Raw genomic sequence first — 24,329 nt, forward strand, 5'->3', positions numbered from 1 at the left:
CCTCCAGACCTTACGCCATTTCCCCTTTCATGCGATTTTACCCTGACTTCGACGGTTTGCGAAAATTGCGATTTTGGCATTTGGGGTGGGGGTCTTCAAACTTCGGCGTTTTGAGGTTACTTTTCAACCTTTTAAATCCTTGCGATTTTCCTCCATTGCGCGAAGTTCGGCGATTGGGCGTGGTTTGTCATCTTCGAACCTTTCTCTTACTTTGCCAACTTCGGACCTTTCAAACGTTTTGCCAATTTCGGCGATTTTGGGGCTCTTGTTAATTTTCAAACTTTACTTTCTTCATGCTTTTCCTTCAAATTGCGATTTTTGGGGATATGGAGGCTTTTTGAAAATTTCCGTACTTTAAATGCTTTTGTAAACTTCGGCCCTTTCGCACCTTTTGTCGATTTCGGACCTTTTGGTCATTTGCTAATTTTCAAACTTTACTTTCTAACATTTTGGCCTAAAGGTCCGAATTTCGCCCCTTTTGGGTATTTTGCAAACTTTCACATTTTTTGACATTTTGGCCTAAAGGTCCGAATTTTGCCCCTTTTGGGCATTTTGCAAACTTTCACATTTTTTGACATTTTGGCCTAAAGATCCGAATTTCGCCACTTTTGGGCATTTTGCAAACTTTCACATTTTTTGACATTTTGGCCTAAAGGTCCGAATTTCGCGCCTTTTGGGCATTTTGCAAACTTTCACATTTACTGACATTTTGGCCTAAAGGTCCGAATTTCGCCCCTTTTGGCATTTTGCAGACTTTTACATAAAAGTGCGAGTTTTGGCGCTTGAGCGAGTTTTGTCCACTTTGGCACTTTGCATTCTTTATCTTCTTTATATCCCTTGGCGAAAATCGGCATTCATACAAATCGTGCAAACTTCTAAAAACATCACGTAATCTCTCCCATTATTCTTATGCGAAAATTGGTGTCTTTGGATCCTCATGCGACCTTCAGACGCTTTATCCTTTACTTGGCGAATTTTGCCAGTCTCTATCATCCCATGCCTATCCAAGGTGATTTTACAAGCTTAAACAACCTCTTGGAATTCGTGCCCGAGGGCTCAACTGACTTCATGGAATCACAGGCTCCTTCGCTCAACATCATCATCTTACGGATTGATCGCGGGCTCGCTTGAAAGGACGCGAGACACTCTGTGCGGAACTCAACAGGGCGAAGACGGAAAGGTCCAAAAAGGAAAGGGGACCTTGTCGGCGACAGGGAGTGTGTGCATCGCACAACAAAACCTTGATATCCAATGACACTCTAACAATACTATGAGACCTATTGGCTATAAACTAGGGACCTATGGAGTAGAGACAAAACTTTAGAATAAAGAACAAAAATCTATAGTTAGGTGATACGTTCAAATTCATGAATGATGCAAAAATAGCTTGGTTATCTATTTTTGTCAAATTTCAAAGTACTGCAACTTTCTGTTTATATTTGTCACACTGGTTAACTAATTAATTCTTTATCTTTTCTTGTGCAGGAAACAAAAGGTTCTAGTGATAAGGCATTCGATGCAGTCACTGTAGAAGATTTGATATTGGCTGCAAAAGATATGGATCAAGTCACTACAAAAAATTGCATTCGTGGATGTGCTTCCCCACCATTTCCAAGAACATCACAGGGGCATAATAAACAATATCGCTGTTCGGTAGTCCACTTGTCTTTTTCCTATTGCTTGAGAATTATAAAGTTTTCTTTCTTGTGTATTGTGTCGATATTCCTGTGAATGCTGAAATTTGTTAGGAAAGGGAGATGTATAATTCATGATTATTCATGCACTGCCTTCAGTTTATTGTTTTTTACTTCAAGTACTGTTGTTTGGATGCTAGTAATGTGTAGGAAGTATATGGTTCTTGTTCAGAGTTCTTGATTCTGAATTGTTACATCCCTAGGGTTTCTTAAAACTGAATTCACCAATTTTTAGATTACTGTTTCAAGAGGAAGCACAAATAATAATTTTAGTGCAAACAGAAAACTTTAAAACCTTTGACAAATGGTGTGTGACAGAAACTCAGTTTTGTGTAATAGATATGAATCCAATTCTGACATAGGTCTTACAGAAATTTTGCTGTTACAAGAGGAGTTACATATATGAACAAATTTGACAAGATTCTCCACACAACTCTTCCCTTTCTAATTAGGGCATTTGTTCCCAAACCAACCACCTTGAGAAGTAGAAGTTTGGTCGCTGAATGCCTTTGCCTTAGTTGCTGGTGATGAAGATTCTCCCTTAAATTGCATGTGAATCAGTTCTATGGCACACCAGTTGTTGGATCTGATATAGGTCTGCAGTATGATGGTGTTGGATGTTGGTCGATCACTGGCAGGGCCTTGCTTTCCTTGCAGCATTTGATCACCTGAGACTCTATTTGCTGCTGCTGTAGATGATTGGAATCCCCCTCAATAGTGATATGGTGATTGCTGATTCTACATGCAGACTCCTTTCTGAACCAGTTAGCTGGTGACTGGGTGTCTAAGGAGTGTTCTGCAATAATGTCACACTATCGAGCCTTCTATATACATGCAAGCTCTAGCAAACCTGCTCAAGGAAAGATTCTGACATGAATCTAGCTTGAGAATCTGACCAATCTTTTATGCCAGAAAATAAACCATGTCAGACAATCTAAGCTATAAACCGTACCTGGGTTTGCAGGCGCTTGATTTGAACATTTAGAATGATATTGTTGTCCCTGGCTTTCATCAGCACTGTTGAAGGACTATTTTTATCCTTAGAGGGTAAGTATATGCATAAATCATAGCAGGAATGGAAAAGGTTGCCTGCATTCCTGCAACCTGCATATACCATGAGTTCCTCAGACAAATCATTATGTTGTTCAGGACTGCCAGAATTTTTGTGCACATCCAAAATCCCATTAATGGATCCAAAACAAAGAGAATCCTTTGACAAAGTTGCTTCTGTAGTAGAAGGTACACCAGCAACTACATGGCTTGAGGATAAGAAGCTGCATCTAAGCCCTTTCTCCACCATTCCTGACCTGGATCTTACTCCTGCTTAACCATTACAGGCATTAACCAAACTTTTGTTCATTCGAACAATATCTGAAGCATGTTTGCTTCTTCATTTACCAGATCAAAGCTCATCGCAAGGTGGCTGTGATTATGAATAGAGGTAAGGGAAATGCTCCATATCCTCATCTGCATCATCTTCCTTACCAGACCCAGAGGAAACACCACCCACCATTTGTTCTTTCCTGCAACCTTCAAACCCTAATGATCATGATCGAAAGTCACACAACTTCTTCAGTGTCATACATGTTCTAAAATGGTGTTCCACCTATTACTGTATTGTTATACGCATATTAAAAACAAAATTGAGTATGGTTATGCTAATTATCAGATCTGTGTACTTTCTTCAGGAGACTAAGGAATTAATGCCATTTGATATGGTTGACCATTTGAAGAAAGGATTGGGGTCTTGTGGACAGGTAATGCTTATATATATTGAAATAGTGTTACTGTTGCCTTACATCTAGCTATAACTGTTTACTGTAATTTCAACTGAAGAAAATTGACCTGGATATGCAATGAAATCTGATATAAATGCACTAGATGTTGTATGGTTGCATTGAATGCTTGAATAAATATTTTTTCAGCAACTTTCAGTTGAGTCTTTATGCTCTTTGGTAGGTGGTACATGTCGAAAACATCAATGCAAGGAAAGCGAAGTATGGGGTTCCTTCTATAACATTTTCAGAATCTACTAATGCTCTCCTTAAAGGAATGGGTATAAGTCGCCTGTATAGTCATCAGGTCTGTATCCATAATCTTGGTAACATTTCTTCCTTTTATATGTGACTAATTGCTATCAAACTGATACCTTTCCTATGCAGGCAGAAGCAATACAAGCTGCCGTATTGGGAAAAAATGTTGTTGTGGCAACTTCAACTGCCAGTGGAAAGTCACTTTGCTACAATGTCCCAGTTCTGGAAGAGCTAACAACAAATCCCTTGTCTTGTGCGCTATATCTTTTTCCAACAAAGGTTCTATTATTTTGAGCTTTTGTTTAAAGTAGAATAGAAAATGGTTCATCTGTTTTTCATATCAGTTTTACCAGTCAAGAGAAATTTACAGAAAATGACAAAGAAATGAGCAACAAACCCAAGCACATCTTAAATTTTATTAATTTAAGCAATTAATTAGTACATAACTTGACAACTTACTTCATGGAAAAAATGAATAATCATGTGTGATCTCCCACGCTTCAAATTCTTTCTAATACATTTTCAATATTATTTGCTTTTCTTTGATACGATTCCAAGTATACTGCCTTGTGATGCAAAGTTTGCTGAACTTTTTCTCTGCAATTGAAATGTTATAAAGTGATGTAGGGATTGTGCTTGAAATTTTGTATGCTGTACATTTCAGCAAAATCCTATCAATTTTTTAGGATTATTCTGTGCACTTGTGTGTTTAATGATCCCAAAATGTTCACTACAAAGGTGAACTATGCTATAGATGACAAACCTATAAATATGGAAGCTCATGCTGAAAGATCCCCAAAAAGTCTTTGGCCAGCGTATTTTAAGTGGGGGTTTGACTGATTTCTTTGTTTTGTTTGGGTTTTTTGAGAGATTTTGAACAATGTTTTGAATGCTAAGTGAAAGAAATAGCTGATACAATATAGAATAAAGCATAACACATTAAGAAGGCAATTAAGATAATTTTCTTTCACTTAAAAAGACCAATGTACATACGTTAACTGAGCATAAAAGGTCTGATAGAAATTTGTAGTAGGTAGAATATAAAAATCAGCTCTAATATTAGCTTCAAACTCCAATTACAACCTAGGGCTTGATGCCCTTCTTCCCAAAATGGAGCTGCTGGCTGAGAACAAGTTGAAAATGAGTGATATTGACCTCAAAAAGGTCTTTCCTGCAATTAATTGAAGAAAATCTGCCCTCACATTGATAATTCTGCACTCAAAACCCCAAAGAAGGCTGCCAACTACACAATGAAGCTGGATAATGATGTAACCTGTCCCTAGGAGAGATGGGGTTTCGTCCAAATCTCCGAATTCTTCCAAAAGTTTGTGTTCCTGGAAGCTCCAAGCTGCTGAAACCCTCAAGAAAGCTGCTGATCTGAAAATTGGAAGGATAAGAATGAATCCAAATGATAGGCAAAATTTCTTTTTATCTGTTTTGGGATTACTCTTTGGTCTAAAAAATAATAAAATATCATTGAAGGTCTAATTCCTTATTGTGAACTTGGCCCCCTTTTAAAAACAACTTAAGATACTAGGATGGGGGTACTTTTTACTATTCATCTTATGTTTCTCTGTTACTATTCACTTTTTACTATTCACATAAGGCCAACTTTAATATTTCAATTTTAACTGTGGATTCAACCCCAAAACTCCAATCTGAAAGGGCCCCAAAAGCTCCTTGTTGAGTTCCACAACCTCCAATTGGGTCCCCAAACCACACTGCTGACCTACGAGACCCTAATAGTAGGCCAACCTTTGCTCAAGTCTAGGATGCCTAAGGAAGGGACATTACACATGCTGTCACCTGTGATGAGCATCCTAATCTCTGCAAATGTTGATATATCTTGCTGTCTGTCAAGAGTATACAAAATCTTATGAGATCAAATCGCTTGTACTCCAACTACAGTCTGAAAATGCCTAATTTCTCAACATGTCAATTTGATTTAGAACCATCCTTTAGATGGCCTTTAGAGTCACTAACTCCCATATCTAGAAATCCTCCAGAAAATAGAAAAGCTACCTATGGTAGAAAAACTGTCCCATTGACTTGAAGAAATTTGATTAACCAACTTTGAGCAAAATGATAAAAAACCCCCTGTAATATGTGCATAAATGCAAATGCAATACTTTGTAATAACTCATCTCTCAATTTGATGTATCAGCTGCTTATCTAAACATTATCTTTGAATGTCTCATCCAAAAACTGCAATAAGCACTATCATGCGATGTATCTACAAAAATGGCTATATCCTTAGTGGTCAATATAAGTAGTCAAATGGTAACCGTAAAACACATTTGGGACGGTGCAAACAAATAATCACGTAGAATTTAGAAATGTTAAAACATTCCCAATTTGATGGCCCCTTCTCAAATGCAAGTTCAATGAAGACCATTAGCCTATTATTTCATTACCGATAGGCTAATGGGGTGTGGCAAGGGAAATAATTTAATAATTTAACTTACGATGTTGAAAAATTAATTTTAAGTTATGTTCCGAAAAGATGACTAAATGATTTTTAATCAAAATAAAGATTATTTTAAAAAAGGGACTTAAAGTGATTCTAGAAATGGGTTCTAAATCCAAAAATAAAATTTGGAAGGAAAAAGGAGAAAAAAGAAAATAATAATTATTTTTCCTTGAAAAGCTCGTGTAAGGAGGAGTTGAGGAATGGAGAGGGTTGTCAGTTCCATATTTCAAACTCATTCTCTTGAATTTGAATATTGTTCATCTTTTCTATTCGAGGACAAAAACCCGAAAACCCTTTGGTAAAGAATGGTTTCGAGGACGAAAGCTCTCCTATTCTTTTGGGTAATCTCATATAAGGATTACCATTGAGCTGAGTAGTTGCAAGTTTTCAATGTGTTCTAGTTTGTTAATTATTTTTCCTTGAAAAGCTCGTGTAAGGAGGAGTTGAGGAATGGAGAGGGTTGTCAGTTCCATATTTCAAACTCATTCTCTTGAGTTTGAATATTGTTCATCTTTTCTATTCGAGGACGAAAACCCAAAAATCCTTTGGTAAAGAATGGATTCGAGGACAAGAACTTTCCTATTCTTTTGAGTAATTTCATATAAGAATTACCATTGAGCTGAGTAGTTGCAAGTTTTCAATGTGTTCTAGTTTGTTTGAATATTTCTATATTTTTTTGTCTGTGCACTAATATTGTGTTCTATTCATTTTCACAACATGGTATTGTTAACACAAAAGTTTGCACACTTCGTGATTAGGCTTGACCACCAACCTTGTGAAACATTGAATCAATATCTCAAGTGTGAGACCTTGCGTTGTTGTGAGGTTGAATCTCCGGAGAAGGCCGACTTCCTCTTCAATTTGAATGCAGAGTGTTGGACCAACCCAACACTGATAAAACTAATCTATGGTTTGATAGGGAAAAGGGAGAGAGAGAAGGGTTGCATGAAAGAAGGCAAATAGGGTTTGCACCCAAACTGAAATGATGATCTCCCCTGCCTATAGCTGCACAAAAAATGAATAAGACTACCCAAGTATGCACAATTTCCTATCTTAACCAGCCCCTAAAGTGCAGAGTGAAGGTTGGAATTTGTAAGATAGCAAGAGGAACGATCCAGTTCACAGATGATATCCACAAGGAATCAACACAGTCATCTATATTTAGGAAACAAATTAAAATGCACTCAGACAAAGAGGTAAAAGAAATACACAGATTGTCGGAACTGAGAAGAGGCAAAATAGGTGAATTCTATTCATGTAAGGGCAAGGCAGAACTTTACAAGTGCAAAGAAACATAAGAATTCTGCATGAGAAAGGAAGGGAGAAGATGTTAACAATATGTTACAATTTTGCCTTTATAGATCAGGCATAACTCAGATGGTTGCAATTGAGAAAACTCTAACCCTACTCGGGTTAGGTTACAAAAAATATCAGAGGAGAGGGAGAGATCAGATCCAAGATCTGGGAGCCTCCTCTGCCTCTGGAAGAGCAAATATCTCCGCAAATCAGGGAAAACTTTGCATCTGGATGCGTCTCTATGTACTGGATGGCGTCTGCAGGCATCATGTCTGGTGTTATGGCATTGAAATTTGGTGGTTGCAGTGAGATGGGGTCCAAAATCGGGCGTTGACTGAGCAGAAAACGACCTTGACCATTGGGTTGACAACCACCGCTTGCGAAAGAGTTTAAATGCCAACGACAGCTGCAAGTTTGAATATTGGTCATTGATCTGAGAGATTTGCGTTGTGTCCACATCCTCTGCATTGTGTTGACCGCTAAATGGTCTTGCATCTTACCCCGCGACATCACTGCGGGTCCTATTTTACCTCGCGGGATAAAACTTTTTTTTTTATGTTTTGCTTATCCCGCGACCCTTTTGTGTCCTCGAGTTTACCCCGCGGGATAAGCAAAATGCCTTATAGTTTCCGTTTGCTCCTTATCCCGCGGGATCTCTGTAGGTCCCTCCTCCACATCGCGGGATAAGAGTTTTGCTTTGGTTCTACCTTGCTTTTGTTATCCCGCGGGACCACTTGTGTCTTTGTTTCTACCCGTGGGATAAGAGTCTCCTTTGATCTACTCTTGTTTCCTTATCTCGCGAGACCTTTGATGCCTTTGCTCAACCTCGGGGGATAAGGGTGAATACCCACTGCTGCCATGTTATTCCAACCCCGCGGGATAAGGGGAACGCCTCATTCGCTTTTGACTTTCCTTATCCCATGGCATCACATTGCTCCCCTCGACCCCGCAGGATAAGAGAAAACACATTGTCTTTTCTCAAACCTCTTATCCTGTGAGATGTTGCCTTTGCATTTGAACCTTCGTGGGATAAGGGTGAACACCCGCTGCCACCTTTGTATCTCTTATCCCACGGGACCTTATCCCCGTGTCCATGTTGTTCTTGCTGACTGGGGCCCGCCAAACGGGTCAATAACATGCCATGCCTCTATGGTCAAAAACACGACCCGGTTATTGACATGAACTGTTGATATAACAAATGAGGCATGAGGGTCAATAACAATCGTGTTATTGACACATCATATAATGCTCGTGTTATATGACTGCAAAACTATGAAGAAGCAACTAACTCTGCTGAGACCGATAACATGACATGTTATTGGTATTGACTAACACGAAATGTTAGTCACACTGAAATCCTGGATTTGAGCTCTGCTAAGATTGGCACAAAAATTGCCAACAGGTATTTGAGCAAGGAATTGCATGAAAAAGAGTTTTCATTAGTATGGCACATTTTGTGATATTTTTCAAGAAAAATCACGGCAGGATGAGAGGGTTTTTGAAGTGTCATGCCATATATTGACACAAATTTTGCCTTTTTTGTGCAAATCGGCAGCCAAGTCTAGAGCAAGAAATTGTGCAAATATTTTTCTAATAAAGTTTGTGGGTCGAATTTTCTTGCAAAATGGCAAAGGGAGTTTAAATAGAAAAGTGTGATGTTTAGTCCTTAATGTGAGGTTGGCAAACTCATGGATAAAACAAGGATTTTCCACACGTACCAACTATTCATGTAATGGAACATTTATATATCAAAGCATAAGTAACAATAACAAACAACTATACCAGAAGAATGATATCTTTATTGAATTCTCCAGAATATGCCAGTACAATACCATCCTTGCCGAGGTTCCATTCGAAAAATATATAGACTCGACGGTTCGCCAAGTTGCCAACCGTCACTAACTACCAACTACCCCACGGGAACCTCTCGGCGACTCAAACATAACCAAACATAAACACCCATCCCAACTACAAACTAACATGTGTTATTGACCCCTAACATTAGCCCCCCCCAAAAAGTAGTCGTTTTCCAGACGACTAAGACCATAGGAGCTGGAATACAAACAAAAGACTAAGACTGAGAAGGGGGAGGAAGTGTCCCTGTAGTTGTCGAAGAAGAAAGTTGTTGCCCTGTGTGGAGCTGAAGGTTCTTCTTTGCCACCAGTTGCCGTTCTCGTGCCTTTTTCACCATGTGCGCGGCCTCCAATAGTTTTTTGTCTTTTTGCTCTATCTGCAAGGTAAGCTTGACAACCTTTGCTGCCAGGACTTGCACCTCCTTCTGCATGCTGCAACAGGCCTCATAAGTAGTCACCTTCGTTTCTAGCTCATCCCGCAGGTTATTTTCTACTGCCACTAGCTATGCATGCTTCTCCCCTTCCTTCTCCAGTTTTGCTATATACAGCCGCTAGCCTCCTTCTCTATCTGGCGCTGTCGCATCTGTAGGTACACATCTCGGAAGGCTCCCTCCATGCTGCAGAAGGTGGTGCCCAAGGTTCCCCCTCCTTCCATCAGGCGCATGTGCATTCATTCCTGTACCATTTTCGGCGTACTACTGTCTGGCCACCCCTGCTGCTCGAAGTGGCGCACAAACTTGTCTACACATCCAGAAGTCATGAAGTGGCATAGTTTCGCAGCGTCGACGGAGTTACCGACCTCCATCTGCCCAGTCAACTGTGCTCTTCCATGTGCAACATCTGAAATCCCGTGTAACTCTCCAAGGAACTGCTGGAGCGAGCTTGCTGGATCGCTAGGATCTGGTGAAGTGAGGTGAAGTCTTGCGAGTGATCCTTCCGGCCCGCTTTCCCCATCATTGTTGATCTTCTGGCTCTGCCCAGCACTTCCTGTTGCCCTATGCTTCTCGTCGACAGACATCCCCTCATCCTAGTATGTGATAAAGGTAGTCATGTCTTGTGTGTGGTGCGACCCACTAGCCATGGTGCGCAGTGCAGGGGAGGAGGGGGCGTGAGGTTTGAATGCGAACTACCCCAGCCACCCATCCAACGATGCATCTATATCCTCATCCGTCAGTGTCTCCAGTATTGCCAACTCCTCTAGGCCAACCCCAGTCATCGATACATCCCCTACCTCATCGTTCTCCGCTGGTACCGTACTAGTACCTGTCGTATTGGTACCTTCCAGTACAATGCTAGTACTTGCTGGTATTGTACCAGTTCTTACGGGCATTGTACTCGTGCCTGTCGTACAAGTACCTAAACCTATCGTACTAGTACCAATTCCCTGTACGACGATCTCGTCTTTCCCTGGTACGACCTCCCCTGCTACTGCCATACTGGTACATTCCGTGGCTTCCGACGCAAGCACAACTAAGCTGATCTGTGGTAGTGACACTCGCCGTTGTGTCGGTGGTTCTCCTTCATTGATTTTTCGGAACAACACGCTTACTGGTCGTACGTCCCGCAGCGGGCTGGCCACTGTAAGTGCTTCCTGTGGTACCAAGTGTGCTGAAGATAATTTTGGGGGTGTGAATTTCACCTTCATGCTCTTCCATTGCACTTGTAGCCCTCCCTGTTGATCTTCCTCTTCCTCTTCCTGTTGCTACGATTCTGCTTCCCCTTCATCCCCTATAGGTGTGTGTGGTGCCATACGAAACCCCTCATCACCACTCTCCTGCTCCTCAGTCTCTTCTGCCTCTTCCTCAGAATCTTCGGTACTGCTGTCATCTTCAACCTCTACGGGCATGTCCAGCTTCCTCCTCCTCTTTGCTGGCTGCACATTGTCACCAAGTGTGTCCAGATGGGCATAGTAGTACATGGTCGACTTATTAGCTTCCAACCGTCCGCGTGGTTCGAAGGTTCCCCACATTTTTGGCGGTACTTGCAAGCGTACGACATCCAGGAATAGGCTGATGGCATGGTGGCACATGTAAAATGTCTTGTGTTCCAACTTGAGAAAATCATGAATTCTTTCCACCAAAAGTTGCCCCTAGTTGTACACTTTATAATCCCGTTCATTAACCCTATCATCTAGACGGCTATGTTAGATGCACGACTGGCTCCTGTGCGGCGACTTTTTACCAAGTCCATCAGCATTCTCCATTCTCCTGGTGGGATAAACGCACGCTTCAACCCCCTACTGTCAGACCAGGCGCTTTTCCATTGTTCTTCTATGAGGTCATCCCTGTATACCAAATCTATTAGCCACTTCTTCTTTTCCTTGGTGAACTTCTTTGTTGGTTTTGCTGCAAATGCCCCCTTCTCGGGTATACCAAATACCCTCCTGAAGTCTTCTGGCTTGAATGAAACTCGTACTGTGCATCCCTGGAACTGAATGATGGAAGCCATTTCTCGCCGGTTGTATCCGGATACCATAGTCCGTAGCACAGGCTCAAAATCCTTGATGTTGAATGTCGACATCTGGATGGCATGGTCTACCTGAGCTTTTTTGAGGGAATCCTTTATCACATGGTCGGGGGAAGTTTCCTCCCACCAGGTACGACATTCCCTACCAGTCACACTCTCCAAGGCTACATTCTCCGCCGTGATTGCCTCTGGATCCTTCTGTACTTTTGGCCTGATTTTGGCCTTCTCGCTGTTGGTGGTTGGATCTGTAGCTATCATGGTTGCACTGCAACTGTTTTGCCTTGTTTTCCTGTCTTTGTCCCGTCCTTGACCGTTATTATAATGGTCTGCAAGTGTGGTTCGCCAATTGGTACGGACAATTAGATCAACTGCTGCTTCTACATTGTATCGATTGGCCCGTATACTTTCCTCCCCTGATCGTACGACTTTTCTAATGCATGCCAACTCTGCACCCAACTTCGTATGGATGGTAAAAAATTCCTCTTGTAGCGTTGCCTGTCACGTATAGAATATTGTACGTCTCGTACTGCAAAATTCTTTCAATTCCGTACGTTGGCCGTACAGTGTCCAATCTCTTCCGTACGGTGTCCTATTTTCCTTGTCTTCCGTACCTCACTTGTCCATATGGTGCGCAAGTTCTAGCTGTCTTCTTCGTACGGCACCTCGTTTCCGTACGAAATTCTAGTGCGCAAGTTTTGGCTGTCTTCTTCATACGACACCTCCCTTTCATATGACTTCCCTTGATGCTGTCTACTCGTCTACCTTACGGCTTCACTGTACGGTTTCGCCTCCAGGTGTGCTCGTGTGGGCTGTACGGCTTTACCGTACGGCTTCTCCTGAGTTACCAAACTCTGTATGGCTTTTCCGTACACTGTGTAATGATCACCGTATGGTTCACTTGCAACGCTGTACGACTTACTTCGTCCATTCTTGGATGCCTCTGTACGTTTAATCCGTACGTCGTACGGATTCTCCTTCCTTGCTACGCCTTCTTCTGGACTCGCTCCCTCTCTCTTGGTCTTTCTGCTGTCACCAGCACATTCTTGCCTGTGTGTTGTATAAAAATGAACTTCTAGGGGTTTTTTATAATCATTCGCTCTTTTCAGGGTTAGGGTTAGGCTTAAATACTTTATTAATTTTTTACAAAATAATTGCCTTTTTATCAATCGTATTTTTTCCTTACTTATTTCTCTTACTTTTGCCTGGCACTTTAATTTTTTTAATACTTGCCAACCCTCGCCTTTTTGTCCCCTCCATATACTCTTTTCTTTTTATTTTTAACATTCCGTCTCTTATCAATTGTTTTAATTCTATTATTTGACAACACTTTTTAAATGTAATTCTTCATACCTTCAGTTTACCACGGTATCCTGACGTTAGGTTGCATCGTTTAGATGGAGCTTTGAGATCCACAGGGTAGCTTATTGCCTCCACCAATGCTGCCGAATGATTTTTCCGCCCCCTTAGTTTCCTCTTTGTTGTTCGGGTACTATATTTCTTCCTTGCTCTTCCCATGTCACTTGAACTGTCTTCCTTCCATTTTTTGTTTGATCCTTGGTCTGCGTCCTTATCTCCAATGTTCCTCTTCATTCCTGAGGGGTCATTTTGAGTCTTCAGCTTTATCTCTGAATCGTACAACCACATATAAACGTGTGGCAACCTCCTATAGCATTCTTGTGCACAACAGGACCCCACGTACTCCAGGTCCCATATCTTGTCAACTAACGGAGCGGGTCCCACCCCCTTATATCGGCCGTCAATGTAATGGCCTCAGTTCTGTTGGTACCATTTTACTTTCTCTCTGTTAACCTCCGGTGGTCCCGCAGGGTTAGGGATCACGTGGTATAATAAATTGGGTTCGGCTTCCGCTTCACCTGGCTAGGAGGCGATGATGAATAAATCTTCTGTTTTCAACACCATTTTAAAACAAGGACCCAGGGTTGCCCGTACTCCTCCAAGTCTAGTTCCGCCTCCAGGTCTTCATGTTCCTCCTCTTTATTTGCACTCTCGGCTATCCTTCGGGCTTTAGCCTCTTCATCGATATCGTATGCTATGTACCCTTCTCGAAGACCTTCATATGGGGCCCGCTTCTTCCAATGTCCTGATGCTGAAACCCGCACCCATACCATTGGCTACCCAAAATATGCGTTTGTGAGGTGCTTGTGGTTCCTGGGAACCACAACACCTTCCACCTGCTTTGGCACAAGCCACTCTTCCATGGCTGCAAAAGGCTTTGCCCACTCTTCATCTGTCCGGTAGGGTTCTTCTTTTACCACCGGGTCTTCTTCAACTTCCTTGCTCTGGCCAATGGTCTAGTGCCCTTTGGTAGTGTATCCCAGCATTACCCGATCACAGGTTTGTTCCGTTCCTTGTAGATTTTCAGCTTTGAACGATTCACTGGGTCCCTGATTGGATTGTTATCCAGAGTAGATAGCTTCACCGCCCCGTTCTCGTCGACCTCTCTGATCTTATAGGGTCTGAGCCAACAAACTTTAAACTTCCTCGGTTGGAGTTCATCCCGATCGTTATACTTCAGAACCAACTGCCCCGGTTGGAAGTTGGCCCACCGTAGGTGCTTGTCATGCCAGCACTTCCGCCGTCGTTGCGCTACCTCCGTTGCCCATTGTGCCATTATTCTTCGTTCATCTAGTTTCATCAGGCTGTCAAGCCTTGCACTCAAGCTTTCTTCATCATCGAGTCTATTATCCACCGCCACCCGGAGGCTAGGTACGGTATACTCGGCCGGTACCACTGCGTCCTGCCCATACATGAGGTGTAACCGGGTATGCCTCATGGTGACCTTGTAGGTTGTGCGGTAAGCCCATAGTACGGCTGGTAGCCTTTCCTCCCAGTCTTCCTGCTCCACCCCACATGATTTATAAATTATTGACACCAACACCTTGTTGGTTGGTTCTGCCTGTCCATTAGCTCGAGGGTAGTATGGACTAGACAGATTGTGAAAGATTTTGAACTCTACGGTCATGGTACGGATTACTTGGTTGACAAAATGTAGTCCCCGGTCACTGGTGATTTGAAGAGGTATCCCGTACCTCGTGACGATTTGTTCATACAAGATCCGTGCCGTACTCAGAGCCGTGTTATCTAGCAAGGCCCTCGCTTCTGCCCACTTGGTGAGGTATTCCATAGCTACTACAATATATTTGCACCTGTGCTCGGCTTCAAGGGTCGTACAAAGTCCGTACCCCACCGTTCAAATAACTCCTGTGGCTGTGAGGGAAAGAGGGGCATGAAGTCCCTCTTGAGTGGTTTTCCTGCACATTGGCAAGTGTCACACACGACCACCCACTCTCGGGCGTCAGTGTGTAGAGTTGGCCACCACAAACTGGCCATAAGTACTTTCCTGGTAGTTGCATTTGGTCCCATATGTCTGTCCGCTAACCCGTTGTGTGCTTCTTTCAACACACCCGGAATTTCTTCCTCCATAACACATCTCCTCAGGATTTGGTTGGGGCCCGTCTTATATAACAGCCCATTGATTAGTTGGAAGGTCTTACTCTTCAGTGCCTAGCTTCCGCTGTTCCTCCGGAGGCATCTCCTTTGGGAATGTGGAAGTTTAGAGGTACCGACCGATCTTTTTGTACCATGATGGTAGTATTGCAATCTGGAACAAGTGTGCATCTAGGAAGTTCTCGTTCACCCCTTCAGCCGGTTCCTTGATCTGATCCTTGATAGTTGGTTGGCTATCACATGGGACTTGCCTGGTCGTACAATAATGGTGAAGGTGAATTCTTGTAGTAGTAGTAGCCATCTACTTACTCGACCATGGATAATTGGTTTATTTACCAGATACATTAGTGCCTAATGGTGCACGTAAAACGTGAACGGCGTAGCCAACTGGTAGTGGTGAAACTTTTGTACGACGTACACCATCCCAAGTGCCTCCCTATCCGTTGTGCTGTAGTTCCGTTCAGCCCTTGACAAAAGTCGGTTGGCGAAGAAAACAAAATGATCTAGTCCTTGTGTCCCTACTTGCTCGAGGGTAGCACCAATTGCGAAGTTGGAGGCATCGATGTGTACATGAAACTCCTTATTCCAATCTAGGTATACCAGTATTGGTGCACTCACCAACCGATCTTTCAATTCCTTGAAGGCTTCTTCCTGCTCCGTACCCCATACGAACGACTCTCCCTTTCTTGTCAGCTTATCTAGGGGCCAAGAGACTTTGTGCAAAGCCTTTGATAGATCTCCGGTAGTAGCCGACGTGGCCCAAGAATGACTTCACGCCTATCACATTCGTTGGATTCTCCATGTTGACAATCACTCCTATCTTATCTTGATCTGTCTTCAGACCTTCTTTACAAACAATGTGGCCAAGGAGCTTCCCTTGCGGTACCATAAACCTGCACTTCCTTGGGTTAAGAGCTAGCCTATCTCTCCGACACCTCCCCATACATTCTTCGAGTGCCTTTAGATGGGTGTCCTGGTCATTGAAAATCGACCAGTCATCCAAGAATGCCCTGAAATTTCCTACGAACATTTTGTCAAAAATGTGTAGAATTATTCTCTGGAAAGTTGCGAGCGCATTACATAGCCCAAAGGGCATGCGATTGTAGGCGTACACCCCCTCCTCCACCACGAATGTGGTCTTTAGCTTGTCTTCTTCCGCAATACTTATCTGGCTATATCCCAAGAACCCATCCAGAAATGTGTATTTCTCATGCCCAGCTACTTCTTCCAAGATGCTGTCAGTGAATGGGATCAGGAATGGATCTTTGATGGTTACTGCATTTAGGTACTTGAAGTCCACGCATATCCTTATCTGATTGGCTTCCTTCTTGAGAGAAATGACTATTGGGGAAACCTAGTCACTAGTTTCCACTTTGAATATGATCCCCGCCTCCAACATTTTGTTGATTTCCTCATTTACCTTGGCCGCATAGTTCTTATTCATCTTGTACGGTCTCCTTCGTATGGGTTGGGCTCCTGGTACGAGGGTTATGCGAAGTACGCACAGTTCCGGCGGTACCCCCCTCAAGTCCTTGTAGGTCCAGGCAAAGACGTCCTTGTATTCCAGGAATATCTTGAAAGCCGCCGCCTTCAATACGAGGTTCCAGTCATCCCCTACGAGTATCGCGTGCGGGTCCTCGTCATTACCTAGATTAACTTTCTTCACATCTCTTTCCTTGTACTTGATGGGTTTGTCTTGTTCAAACTGGTGGGTTGGCGTGTCGTCCATCCGTGCCATTCCCTCCTAGTACCTACCGTACTCTGGGGGAAATGACTATTCTTCCATACCACCACTCGATTCCCCAATCTCGCATATTTGCAACATGTGGCACTTCGGGTGGAAGACCTCGTAGTCCTCCATCTCCCAATGGAAGAGTTCGGCCAGCGAACTAGTTCCATCTTCAGAGCATTCGTCCAGTTCCAGCACTCCTTCCTTGTTGGGTTCCCTCCCTCCTCTGTCTCCTTTGGAACCCCACTCCCATCTATTTGAGTCCTCCAAGTCAGAGTCAAATGACGCGAGCTCTTCACTGACGGACTGATTCCTCAGGTCAATCACATACTTATGACCTTCACTCTCGATTGAGAGTGTATTCTTCTTCCAGTTATGATTGGCTCTAGCCATGATCAACCATCCCCTTCCCAGGAGGACGTCATACGCTTTCCTTTCCAGTGGGATGACCACAACGTCTAGAAGGAATTGTTGCGTCCCGGTCACCAGCTTTTGTGCCATGAGAGTCTCGTGGGGTTTGATGCCCTATTGATCCGCACCGACGAGATGGAATGTTGGTGGCCAAAGAGTAGGCTTGCCAAGACCTCTCCACGTCTCTTCCAGTATCACGTTGACTCCAGACCCGCCATCGACAATGGTGTTTGTGAGCTTCTCTCCCATTATGTCCATCTCCACCATGACAGGTTTTCGTCCAATGCTTATCATGAGCAGCATAGGATCCATGGCATCCGTACCAGGTTCCTTCACTGGAGCCATATTATGTGGTTTTGTCATCGTCCGGTGTTCCTGACCGACGGTAGTGTCATCGACTGCATTTGTCAGGGCCATCCTCAAGTGTGTGCATGGTCAGTAGAAGATCGGATACCCGTACGGGTATAGTGGTTTGTAACATTTGTTTAATGATAGTTTTCTCCGGTCCTGACCGGAATGGGGTACTGGCAGCCAGGTGCAAGGCCCTCCGTTCTTCTGCCATCGCCTGCTCAATATCTGCCCTGGCAACCTGGAGTCTTTCCTTCTCCGTGCGAGGGTCAGGATACATGGCTTTCTTGTTTTGCAATCTTGTGACTGCCAGTACGCCTTCCTCTGGTTCTTCTACCTCCAGCATATTTAGCCCTTTTTGCTTTGGACACTCCGTGTCCTCATGATTCCCTGGACCGCACCATTTGCACAACAAACTTCCTATGTCATCTCTATTTTGACATTCCCGTGCGAAGTGACCCCACTCGTTGCATATCCGGCATTGAATCATAGGTCGTCCCTTTGCGTCATATTGAATTCTACTCCTTGGCGTGTTATTATTGGGCTTGTTGTTACCCCGCGGGTTGTTTCGGTACCCTCCAGGAGAGGCGTCAGAGTTTGCTGCCGGCTTCGGAGGTGTCGCTGGCAGTGTGACTTGGTCTGTGCTTTCAAGTTGTACGGGCATTCCTTAATGGAATGTCCCATTACTTGGCAGATGTCAGAGAAGGCTTTTCGAGGGCAACTTCCCTTAGTGTGCCCTTCTGTCTTGCAGTCGGTGCACCACAGTTCCTTTCCTTCCTTGCCACTTTCTTTGTCAGCCTTTAGTTCTTTCATCATCCTCATCATATCCCTTCGGAGTGCTTGCACGGTTTTGGACTCCCCGTCGATGTCTTCATCCGTACTATCACCATCGCTCACCCGATGCTTCCCTCGGGATGTCTTATATTCACTCTCAATATCCATCGCGCGGTTGTGTGCTTCGTCATACGAGGGCGGAGGGACCACCTTCATCTTCCGTCTGAGAGACGGTACTAGTCCTTCAACAAACCATCTCTTCTTGAGGCCATCAATTGGCTGGTTCTCCATTTTGTTGAGCAGTTCCCTCAACCTTCTATTATATGCCCGCACACTTTCACTTTTTCCATGCTTGGTATTGTAAATCTTGGCCACAATTTCATTGTCATCCCACAGGAGTTTGAACTCCTCTTGGAAAGCCTTCTTCAGATTGTTCCAGGATGTTTTATATTGGGCATCCAAGTCTGTATACCAATCAATTGCTATTCCTCGCAGAGTGCCTGGAAATGCCTTCAACCAATAATCCTGGTCGTCCTGGCTATTTGCCTCCCAAATGGTCACGCATGTCTTACAATGTCGTACAGGATCTTCCAACCTGTCGCCCATGAATTTTGGAAGCTTTTGTTTCTCTGAGGTGTGTGCCATTGTTTTTGTCTGGATGGTTTTATGTAGCGCTTGAAAGTTACTATATGCTCGGAAGGTATTATGTGTCTGGAAGGTACCGTACGCTCTTGACCTGGTTGGACCTCTGTCCGCAGGGCTTTGGTCACCCTCGGTCCTATAGTCCCCCCTTCCCGGGGTTTTTGGATTTGACCCTCCTATGTTGGTTTCCTCTGACAAGGACAAATTCTTGATGCCGGATAATGTTGCTTCAAAAATATTGGCGACCTCTTCGTGCAGGTCCCGTACCGTCTTCTCTCCTTGTTCAGAATATTCAGACGGGTTGCTTTGTGACTCGGCTCCAGAGTCTTCACTTGATGTCGAGTGTGGGGCCTGGTCGATGAGATCTCCCTCCGCTTCGTTTGGAAGTGGTAGGTTCCAGGCGACCTTGGCCAACTCCTTACACGTACACGACCTTTGTCTCTCCCGACTACGACTCCGACTCATACTCCGACTTCTGCTACGTTTCTCAGGGCTCTTCGAGTCAGTAACCTCCCTTAGCCGTCGTCTCCGCTCGGTTTGTTCTTTTATACGGAGAGATGTCCGTATAGTTCCCTCGTCTACTCCTTCGGTGGTAGTGGTACGTTTGTCTTTGTTTGGCTGTAGGGGCATTAAGTGCCAGAGGTACGGCGTCGGCTTTTCTCCCTCTCCTCTTCCTCCCTACGGTTCCGCTCTTCATACGTTTGGAGTACTTGTTGCCGACGGAGTTCCCGTGTAGTTTCCTCCCTTCGGTCTTGAAGTGCAATCAGATTTTTGGCGAGTAACCTTGGAATACTTCCGAGCAGGTCAAAGACGGGAGTGCTGACGGTGAGTTCACCACGTAACGTGCCTTCAGAGAGGGCTCTCTCTTGAGCCTCCCTCTGCACGTACTTCGGACTGACACGTCCCACAACTCTACCAAGTTTGCCATCAACTAATCCTCTCGTGCCTCTTCCGCGGTACTTTCTTCATGTGTGTCGCTGTCCACGACAATTAATTGTTGGTTGAATGGCCGTCCCATTAATTCCTTGTGCCTGCCGCCATAGTTATCTCCAGGTTCGTTCAGGCAATGACGCCAAAATGTTTAGTCCTTAATGTGAGGTTGGCAAACTCATGGATAAAACAAGGATTTTCCACACGTACCAACTATTTATGTAACAAAACATTCATATATCAAGGCATAAGTATCAATAACAAATAGCTATACAAGAATGATATCTTTATTGAGTTCTCCAAAATATGCCAGTACAATACTATCCTTGCCGAGGTTCCATCCGAAACATATATAGACTCGATGGTTGGCCAAGTTGCCAACCATCACTAACTACCAACTACCCCACGAGAACCTCTCGGCGACTCAAACATAACCAAACATAAACACCCATCCCAACTACAAACTAACATGTGCTATTGACCCCTAACACGTGACTACTTTTTAGAGGAAAATTGTGGCTAGGGAAAAATAAATCGTGAATTTGTCCTAGAGACCAAAATTGGGCTTTGGTGTTGTCACCGGTGATGACACCATTGCCCTAACTAGTGCCATAGTCAGGACTACAATGTTGGAAAGGACTAAAGTGCGTTTCAGTGACTTTGGTTCAAAATCTGGACACTAATGCTTTTCTTAGACACTTGTGTCAATATAGGAAACCTATGCATTTGTGCTAGTGTCCCACTTAGGCACTAGTGTCATGTTTGGGCATTAGTGTCCTCTAGTGCTCTATTTTCTGTTGTTTTTTCATTAGTAAGGTCACTAGACCATGTGTCATGGAAACTTTGTTTATAAAAGTTGTTCCCTTTGGCATAGCGAGTCTTCTCATTAGTCACTTCATTGACAAGTGTCATGCGTTAAGCTTTATGGATCCCATTTGTATTGGGAAGTGCGTTGTTACATGGAAATGACTCGTTGTCATTCTTGTTGGTGGAGGGTTTGAAGTCTTGATAAAGAAACCTCTTGTAAGGCTTTGTTCTTGTGTTTTAAGTTTTGTTAAGTTGGTTGTTGGATGGATTGGAGGTGGTTGTTACCCTCATTCTACTGTTTTTGGAAGTTGGTTGTTATGTTGTGAGAAAATGAGGTTTTTGGGTTAGCACCTTATTGTCGTTTGGGTATCGTTTTCTCGTCTCGTAGGTTCATCGTGGGGTTTTGTCTTGCAATTTGTAAGTCTTCCATTGGTTCATGGTGAGGTTCTTTGTGTTGTTAGTGTCCTTGTGTTATTATATTTCACATGACACTTGTGTCTACTTGTGCAAGGTGACATGTTGTCACATCTTAGTTGTCATTTCAAAAAAGAAGTGGTTTGGTTGGCTAATGTTTTAGGTGTGTGGCTTGGGGCATTATTCTATGCATTTGCAACTATGTTCTAAATTCTTAACATAAAGGAACAATGAGCAATAGTGTGAGTAGTGAGATTGTATAGATTGAAATGGAAATCCAACAAAGAACTAGAGGTTGAAGAAGTATCATTGCCTTTGTGATTTCTTTTGGGAGTGGAAGTGTTGTGGAGATTGCATATTCAAGTAATCCATTTGAATGCCTTTTTGAACTCCTAAAAAATTATGCAAAAGGCTCACTTAACATCAAAAAGCCTCTCTTACAATTTGCAACATGCATAAACATAGACAATTTTTTTAGAGTGGAGTAGAGTATGTCTATGTCATTGTGCAAGGAAGACTATAGAGGCAGCTACATAAGAGTTTATTCTCATCTTTTGTGCATTAATGGATTAGGGGTAAAAGCTTGTGAGTCTATAATTCTAGTTGAGAAGGCTGAGGTAACTAGATTGCACATGAGAGGGGAGGCAAAGTAAGAAGGGAATTCGAATGGAGAGTATGCAACGTAGTGTGCCATTTTCAATTCAAACCATAGATGTGGAAGTCGAGTGGGAGTGGGTTCTACTTACACCAAGAGAGAAAAAGGAACTAATAATGATGTAGGGTCGTTTAATGCACTATCACGAGAGGTGGCCAAGTCATCTATTGGATTTTTTTTTATGTTCATGCCATAAAATTTCATAATACGTTCTCTCTATTTCGAATAAATGTTCAAATGTGTGATAGTTGTTGGTCCCTCATTTGCTCCACTTAGAGAACATAAGCTACACACCACCTTTCTTGATAGAGAATATTTTAAGGTGATTGTGTTGATGGAAGGATGAGACAAACTTGGATAAGGGATGGTTGCTCCATCGCCATAGATGGGTGGACCAATATCTAACACTTGCCACTTGTCACTATCATCACCACACGTTCAGTTGGCTCTTAATTTCTTAGAGCTATTGGTTGTTCAAGGGAAAGGAATGCTGTAATTTTCCAATTCTAGATTTTAAGGATGCCATAGAAGAGGTCGGATCTTCTAATGTTGTACAAGTGGTGATTGATTGAACCCATGTATGTAAGTTAGCTAGTTTGATAGCGAAGGATGTTTAGAAACACGTTTTTTTGATCCCATGTGTTATGCGTTGAACAACACATTGAAGGATGTTGGGAAGATATATTGAATGAAGATTGTGGTGGTTGAAGTTAAAGATAAATAGATGTTCATTTACAACCATCACACTTCACTTGCTTTGTTCAAGATTTTTTCACGAAAGAATTCCTCAAGCTCATGGATACAAGACATGCCGATTACTTTAGTTTGGTATTGAGGATGGTTGAGGTGTAGAAGCCTCTACAAATAATGGTGGCTAATTTTGAGTGGGGTAGATGGCCAAAGGCAAGCACACTTGAAGGAGAACATGTGAAACAAAAGATCCTTGATGATGATTGGTGGTCCAAAAAGAGGCAAGAAATTGTTTATTTTATTATTTATCAAAAAACAAAAGTTTATTAATGTTTCTAACTTGTAATTATTTCCATTCTTTGTAACAACATTCACCCTATATTTTGAGTTATAAATTCTTAATCTTTTTTAATTTTTTTAATTTTTGTAACTTGATTTCATTTGTAGATATGTTCTCTCTTTCATCATATCTATTATGAGCAGCATAAGATATGTTAGTTAAAGTTTTGAGTATGCTATTCGACTGATTATATCAGATTTGGAATCATATATCTACTATTTGATAATTGATCTGGAGCTTTTTGTAGTAGATATATAGTGGTTTGGTACAATTTGCAGCACTCCTTCATCCTGTAGTTATGTTAGCTTTTATTCTAGGTGTTTTATGTGTTTTTAGTTTACATTCCAACTGCTTGACAAAATGTTTATTTGCAAATTGTTTGTCAATTCTGTCATAATTCCAAGATTTGAATATTGAATAGTATTAATTGCTTATCATTAAAAAATGTAATTTTGTATGTTCTTCATTGCTAGACTAGCTTGAATTTGTAAGTTTAGATGGTTATTCTACTATGTTACCGGGTTTGTTGGTTCTGGTCCGCACACCCAAACCGGGTTCACCCAAGGGTTTGTACTTGGGCATATCCAATGTTGATGAGTGCCATAAATTAACAAAAACCTACATTTTTTGACCTTTTTTTGCATTCAAAACCCTAATTGTCCCTAAAAGCATCATTTTTTCCAATACAAAGATCATTTTGCTGTCTTCTCTCTGTCTTTTCTCATTTTCTCTAAAAAAATTGCTACCCCTTGAACCCTCACTTCTGGTCCATGGGGAAATGCAAGTGTGTTTCCTCGCACCCCTAATATCGTTGGGTTTTTCTCACATTTAACACCTTGTGCAGTTTATCATTGCTACCCCTCAAACCCATTAGTGTTTCCACTACCAAACCCCCACTAGTTAGTGGGATCTCTTGTCATATAAGAAATTTTATTACAATGAGGGGGTCTGGGAATGGAGACCAGAATCAAGGACTTAGACAACAAAAATTATCACTATTAAATCCCAATTTATAAAGATAAATATTAAATATTTAACTATCAATTGGCATTTAATATTTATCTTTATCACTACCATTTTCATTTGAATCGTGAACCTAGACATATATGATACATTGATATATATTATATATATTAAATGGCATATGACATAATATGATAATATTAAAATTCTGAACTATCAATTGGCATTGATCAATGATGAAGTATCATACTACCAAATGTATTTAGTTTCATAATTTTGTATATTTCTTTGAATTTTGTATATATATATATATAATACACACACAGAGACACAAACATGTACAGAA

General features: G+C 42.4%; 1 protein-coding gene across 5 annotated transcripts in view; it reads left to right on the top strand.

Annotated features, from left to right (window-relative positions):
- Positions 1–24,329, top strand: part of LOC131066901 (uncharacterized) — a 401,673-nt gene that overhangs the window by 178,756 nt on the left and 198,588 nt on the right. For all 5 annotated transcript variants that reach the window (XR_009111744.2, XR_009111745.2, XM_058001780.2 and 2 more), the window contains exons 5-8: positions 1,486–1,653; positions 3,383–3,451; positions 3,654–3,776; positions 3,857–4,006. Coding sequence is in view for 3 of the 5 variants with exons in the window: in XM_058001780.2 (XP_057857763.2) it covers positions 1,486–1,653; positions 3,383–3,451; positions 3,654–3,776; positions 3,857–4,006 (510 nt within the window). In the remaining 2 variants the exon portion in view is untranslated. The remainder of the gene's footprint in view (positions 1–1,485; positions 1,654–3,382; positions 3,452–3,653; positions 3,777–3,856; positions 4,007–24,329) is intronic.

This window comes from Cryptomeria japonica, chromosome 9 (assembly GCF_030272615.1).
Source record: "Cryptomeria japonica chromosome 9, Sugi_1.0, whole genome shotgun sequence".
In the NCBI taxonomy this organism is placed as follows: Eukaryota; Viridiplantae; Streptophyta; class Pinopsida; order Cupressales; family Cupressaceae; genus Cryptomeria; species Cryptomeria japonica.